Source organism: Ips typographus, linkage group LG6 (genome assembly GCF_016097725.1).
Source record: "Ips typographus isolate SLU linkage group LG6, UJ_Ityp_2.0, whole genome shotgun sequence".
Taxonomy (NCBI): domain Eukaryota; kingdom Metazoa; phylum Arthropoda; class Insecta; order Coleoptera; family Curculionidae; genus Ips; species Ips typographus.
In genome coordinates, this window is record NC_138427.1 from 8724188 (window position 1) to 8730951 (window position 6764).

At 36.5% G+C, this 6764-nt stretch overlaps 1 protein-coding gene across 2 annotated transcripts; it reads left to right on the forward strand.

The window, feature by feature from the left end:
* Positions 1 to 365: 365 nt before the first annotated feature.
* Positions 366 to 6153, forward strand: Grp170 (hypoxia up-regulated Grp170 co-chaperone protein). Of its 2 annotated transcripts, none has more exons than XM_081983023.1 (6): positions 366 to 524; positions 658 to 1273; positions 1961 to 2479; positions 2709 to 2915; positions 2972 to 3325; positions 4769 to 6153. In XM_081983023.1, the coding sequence occupies exons 2-6, from the start codon at positions 664 to 666 to the stop codon at positions 5875 to 5877; spliced, it is 2799 nt and encodes a 932-aa protein (XP_081839149.1). In that variant the 5' UTR covers positions 366 to 524; positions 658 to 663; the 3' UTR covers positions 5878 to 6153. The 2 variants fall into 2 exon arrangements, with proteins under 2 accessions (XP_081839149.1, XP_081839151.1); XM_081983025.1 differs by having other exon boundaries at positions 390 to 524; positions 585 to 1273.
* The last annotated feature ends 611 nt before the right edge of the window (positions 6154 to 6764 follow it).

Genomic DNA, 6764 nt, shown 5'->3' on the forward strand with positions numbered 1-6764 from the left:
AATACTTTTGCAATTAAGATTATGCAATACAAAGTATTAAAAACACTAGCAAAATCAAAATAATTTAATTTTGTAGGTTCTTGTCCATATTATTATCAATTTTTACTATAGAGGAAATCTGTAATTGTTTCACTCTTATAGTCAAGTTATTCGTCAATAGATGGCCATACCTTACTGAGGCTCAGTAATGTGTCTTCTCCAGCAAAAGGTATACAACTCACTGGTTTAATACTAATTTGTATGTGTATCTCTGTCACTCTCATAATGTCCATCATTATTTGTGCTCTCTTAGTAGCCCATCACGTGTCCATGCTGGACATTTTCATTGGACAAAAAGTTACCAATCGCTGAATGCCACAACTGACAGTTTCGGCTTCCCAGGCAAAACATGTCAGCTGTTCGGTTTGACATGCGGATTTTCTCTGACGTGGTTTTATAAAAGAAATAATTTCCAGCAGTCTTGAATTAAAATTGACTTTATTTTGCTCTGAAGTGTTGAAAAAGAGTTGCGCCACTTAATACAGGTAAGCAGTTATACCTTTCCTCCACATATTATCTCTAAAAATAACATATCCTTCCACCAGACGTTTTGGAGGTTGGTTAGTTTGTCGGCTAATCTTTCTAGATCGAATTAATTCGATAGTATTAAATTTCTAGATTGCAATGAAACTTCTCCCGACACTATTCAGTGCCCTTATCACAATCATTGGTTTGCACTATGTAGACAGTTTAGCGGTAATGTCAGTGGACTTGGGTTCAGAATGGATGAAAGTAGGAATAGTCTCACCTGGTGTGCCTATGGAAATAGCCTTAAATAAAGAATCGAAACGAAAAACCCCTGCTGTAATCAGTTTCCGCGACAACGTCCGACTTATTGGCGAGGACGCCCAAACTATTGGTTTGCGATTCCCCAAACAAGCTTACAGCTACATTTTAGACTTGCTTGGCAAAAGCATTGATAATCCTTTAGTGGAACTATTCCAAAAGAGATTTCCTTATTATGAGATTGTTCCTGATGTTGATAGAGGAACAATACTCTTCAAGCAGGATGAGAAGACTTTTTTCAGTCCTGAGGAGTTGGTTGCACAATTTTTGAGCAAGGCCAAGGAGTTTGCAGAGAATGGAGCTCAACAACCCATAAAGGAATGTGTGTTGACAGTGCCTGGATTTTTTAATCAAGTGGAGAGGAAATCTTTATTGCTTGCAGCCAATTTGGCTGGACTTAAAGTTCTGCAGTTGATCAATGATTATACTGCTGTAGCCTTAAATTATGGTAAGTATTGTTAGTCTAGAAATGATAAGAATATGTCAGTTATACTGGATAGGGATTAGGTTGTAGAAATTTTGTAATTTTAATTCTTTTTAAATGAGATAATTACTATATCATCAAAGTTTTTAAACCTTTGGATCAATTAAAAAACTGGTTGTTTTATGAGGGAATTCTGACATACATTTTTATACTTCACATTGTTATTTTACTATTTAGGTATGGGGTTTTATTTTATGTAGGTAATGACTAAACTGCTCACAGAAAAGATCCTTAGGTAGGTACCAAAAGTTTACACATTCTAATTAAAATTCACATTAAAATGTTTGGGGGGAATTTAAATTTTTAATACATTTTTAAATACCCTGAAATATTATCCTATAAAATGACAGAAATTTGCTGTACATTTTCTTTACCCTGTATATCTGTGAATAAATTACTTTTGAGGCAAAATGAATGATGTTCCTGATTCTAGAAAAAAGGGCCTTTCAAAACCTTTTTTGTTTATTAAATTTGGCTGAGGCCTTTTGGAGATACAGACCCTTAAAAATGACCCAAAATAGTACATTTAAAACAGTACAAAGTACATTTTAGAACATTTTGACTGGTATGGAATGGAATATTAAAAATCTAGCAAAAATATACACTTAACTTCAGTTATGACTCTCTCCAAACTATTAATTGTTTTTGCAGGTATCTTTAGAACCAAAACATTTAACGAAACTGCCCAATATGTCCTGTTTTACGATATGGGAGCTTCTTCGACCACCGCAACCCTTGTCAGCTACCAAACCATTAAAACCAAGGAACGTGGTTTTGTCGAAACTCACCCGCAAGTGTCAGTGTTGGGAGTTGGTTACGACCGCACTCTCGGCGGTCTGGAAATCCAACTAAGACTGCGCGATTTTCTCGCCAAAAAGTTCAACGAAATGAAAAAGACCCCAAATGACGTTTTCAAAAACCCTAGAGCGTTGGCTAAACTGTTCAAAGAAGCGGGCAGACTAAAGAATGTTCTTTCCGCCAACTTGGAGCACTACGCTCAAATTGAAGGCCTGTTGGATGAGCAAGACTTTAAAGTGTTGGTAACAAGGGAGGAGATGGAAAGTTTGATTCCTGACTTGTTGGAACGTGTCGCTAAACCTGTAGAACAAGCTTTGAAAACCTCTCATTTGACCATGGATGTAGTTGGACAAGTTGTGTTAGTTGGAGCTGGTTAGTTTTCTACATAACCAAATTTATTGCATAATTTTTTATAAAATTTCAACCAAACCGTGAATAGTAAAAAATTGTTTACCATATGCTTCCCAAAACTAGAATATCCATTTTAAAATATTACGTTTCTTTGAGTATAAAGAAACATCAGTCTCCACGGTTTTATTGACGTTTTATGAGACTGTCTACTCTTGATCATATTTTGCCAACATTAAATTGTAATTCACAGGAACTAGAGTGCCCAAAGTGCAGGAAATCCTTCAGAAAGTCGTCGGTCAAGAGTTAGCAAAGAATCTCAATACTGACGAGGCCGCAGTCATGGGAGCTGTATACAAAGCCGCCGATTTAAGTACTGGATTTAAAGTTACCAAGTTTATCACAAAAGACGCCGTACTATTCCCAATTCAAATAGTTTTCCAACGTGACACTAAAGAAGGTAATTTTCTCTCATCCAAGTGACCCGGCCAGCAAATCAAACTTAAAAAATTCTAGGTGTGAAAACTGTTAAGCGCACTCTGTTCGGTTTAATGAATCCCTACCCCCAGAAGAAGATAATCACGTTCAACAAGCACACGGACGATTTCAGTTTCGTGGCGAATTATGCTGACTTGGACTATCTGTCAGCGGAAGAGGTGCGGTATGTGGGAGGTCAAAATTTGAGCGAATACAAGTTAACGGGTGTGGCCGAAGCTTTGGAGAAAAATTTAGGTGAAAACGCGGAAAGTAAGGGAATAAAGGCACACTTTAATCTCGACGAATCTGGGCTTCTCAATTTGGTTAATGTCGAGTTGGTTGTAGAGAAAACTGTCGATCCTTCTGAAGAGGAGGGCACTTTGTCTAAGATTGGTAAGTTTTTCTCTCATACATAAAATATGCTTATGATCTACGTGTTTATAATTTTATGAAATTAATTAACAAGTTGCTGACTATTTACGTACAAGTAGTACAGTTAGAATCCACCGTTTTTGGTTCCTTGCCAAAATTCCAGAATTTTCTTATATAAACTACATCTGAAAATTTAAGAAAGCAAAAAGCTTTGTTATAACAGGCACCTGTAGAAACAGACTCTGCTTAGGCTTAAAGTAACCCAAAATATAGCATAATAACAATAATATTGATATTAAAAAAATCACAACACAATTATTATTCTACCATTAGAAGTCACACAAGCTAGGAAAATGTATATTTGTGGCAAAAAAGCATGTTTACTGGCTTGACATTTCTTGTAACAATAGAGACCAAAATTTCCAATTTTTAGATGATTAGTATTATGTGTAAGATTATAACTGAAACATTCCTTGCACTTATAACTATTTTCTATGTTTTGGAACTTGTTAGGGAAGTTTAAGTTATCAGCGTGTCAGTCCTGAAAGTAATTTTCTGATAAAGATTGGCAGTTTGTGTTTCATAATTTTCTACCTCAAGCAAGTCAGATGTAAGTTTATTTAACTTTATCTGTAATCAGTTGCAGTTTGCAGAAAACTACGTTGTACAAATCGTAATTTTGCCCAAAATTACTTCTCAAGACAGAAGAGTTCAAATGACGTATGACGTAATTTTTGACGTTTTTAAACGTTAACTTAACAGATCCAAATGTCACAGCAACAGTGACGTAAATTGGTTTCTGATAAAACGTTGATGAGTTACCAAACATGATCACATACAACAAAATGCAACCTCCTGTACTGTATATTAAAATGCATGTACGTTTCACAGGGTTAATAATAATAATAATATTGGCACGTTTTTTCTTAATGCATTTTACTCACTAACCTCACCTAACCTAACATCTAAGGTGACACAACTATCGATTGAGATTTAAATAACGTCTAGCCGTATTTTGACGTCTTTGGTCATTATCTACAAGACAGCATCAAGGCACGTTTGCCATAAAAGGTCATTTAAGGGAGATATTCCCCCAAAACTGTTTTAAAAAATGTAGCGGGTCCATAACTCGGTTATTTGAAAAAAAATCGAAAAAGTCTAATAAGGGAGAGTTGTAGGGAATTAAATTCTCCACAAGACTGCATCAGGACACTTTTGTCCTAAAAGGTCATTTAAGGAAGAAATTTCCCCAAAACTGTTTTAAAAAATTTAACGAGTCCATAACTCAGTTATTTGAAAAAAATAAAAAAAGTGTAGGGAATTATATTCTCTACAAGACAGCATCAAGGCACTTTTGCCATAAAAGGTCATTTAAGGGAGATATTCCCCCAAAACTGTTTTAAAAAAATTAAGGAGTCCATAACTCTTAATTTTTCACAGCTTTACACTTTTATTCTATTTCAGGTAGTACATTCAGTAAACTATTTGGTGGCAAAGACAAACCTGAAGATGCTGAACAGCCGCAAGCTGAAGAAAAACCAGTTCATGAAATCCATGAAGATGACAAGCCTGAACCTAAGTCTGAAGAAAAACCTGCCCAAACCAAAGAGAAATCTCAAAACGGCACCAACTCCAAGAACGCTACTGACCCTTCTCAACCAAAGCTGAAAGTAGTCGTCCACAAGGAACCTATCAAATCCTCGGAAACCGTTTTGTCTATCGGTGATTTATCAGAAGAACAAGTAAGTGCGTCATTGAAGAAACTTGAAGAACTGGAAAAAATTGAGCGCGAAATCAATCGAAGAGCCACGGCTTTAAACAACTTGGAAAGCTTCGTCTTTGACGTGCAAAACAAATTGGAAGAAGAAGAATACAGCGTGGCAGCCACAGAAGAACAGATTGAAAACATCCGAAAAGCTTGTAGCGAAGTGTCTGACTGGTTGTATGAAGACGGTTCAGAAGCCGACGCAGACACTTACGAGAAAAAGTTGGATGAAATGCACGACTTAACTCGAGAGTTGTTCAGTAGAGTGTGGGAACACAAAGAACGACCTGAAGCATTGAAAGCGTTGCACTCGATGCTGAACCATTCCAGTGTGTTCCTGAAAACTGCACAAAACTTCACCGAAAGCGTGAATGCTGAAAACTACGTGTTTAAGGACGACGAAGTCGAAACCTTGGTCAAGCTGATTAATAGCACCGCTGAATGGCGAGACAAATCGGTGAAAGAACAGGAGGAAACCAAACCATTTGAACACCCCAAGTTAACTGTCAAAATGCTAATGGACAAGATGGCCGCACTGGATCGTGAAGTGAAGTACTTGGTTAATAAAATGAGGAATTTCCGACCAAAAAAAGTAGAAAAACCTGCAACTGAAAAAACGACAGAAAACAATCAAACCAAACATGAAGAGGACGATAGTGCACCAGAGGTCGTTGAAGTTGAAGAAGAGGAAACGATAGAGGAGCCTGAGACTGTAGAAATTAAGAAGAACGATAGTAAAAAGGAGGAGAAAGTTGAACCAACGAGCTCAAAAAAAGACGGTGAAAAAGAAACGCATTCAGAGTTGTAAAACGTTTGAACAGTCTTTAAGTGCATTTATTTATTTTTGTTACGTTTGTGTTTATTTATTAAATCTGTCACCGGAATGTCCCATTTAACCTGAAAGGTTCAGCACCATCCCAGTGTGAATTTAGTATAAATACTGTCGAGACAACTGTGATTTTGTATTGTATATTTGTAACTTAGAGAAAAATTTCATTTTATCTGATTCAATTCCAATGTAATTTTTAGTTTCATTCATTGTGTAGCTTGGTTGGCTACTTAAGAATAAAAACAATTTTTCCAACATCAATCTTATTTTTTGTTCCGACAAACCTGGTGTCAGATAGTCCGACCCCCCCACACGCAGATTATTCCGACCGATTCGAATTTAGTTTTCTTGACAATTTGCGATTGAGCCAAGTATTAGGAGCAACTAAAATTTATCTCCTCGCGTTTCTGCTCTCCTGATTGCTCGAATTTCTGTGTGGTGAAAAATCGGATTTTTCATCAGGAGCACAGAAGTAGCAGGAACTAAATTTAGTTTTCTTAATAATTGGCAAATGCGCCAGGTACTACGAGTAAATACAATTTACCTCTTTGCGTTTCTGCTCTCCTATTCATACGCTCGATTTACTTGCAAGAATTTTTGTTTTTCGGAAAGGCGATTGAGGTTATTAGGAGCAACTAAAATTTATCTCCTCGCGTTTCTGCTCTCCTGATTGCTCGAATTTCTGTGTGGTGAAAAATCGGATTTTTCATCAGGAGCACAGAAGTAGCAGGAACTAAATTTAGTTTTCTTAATAATTGGCAAATGCGCCAGGTACTACGAGTAAATACAATTTACCTCTTTGCGTTTCTGCTCTCCTATTCATACGCTCGATTTACTTGCAAGAATTTTTGTTTTTCGGAAAGGCG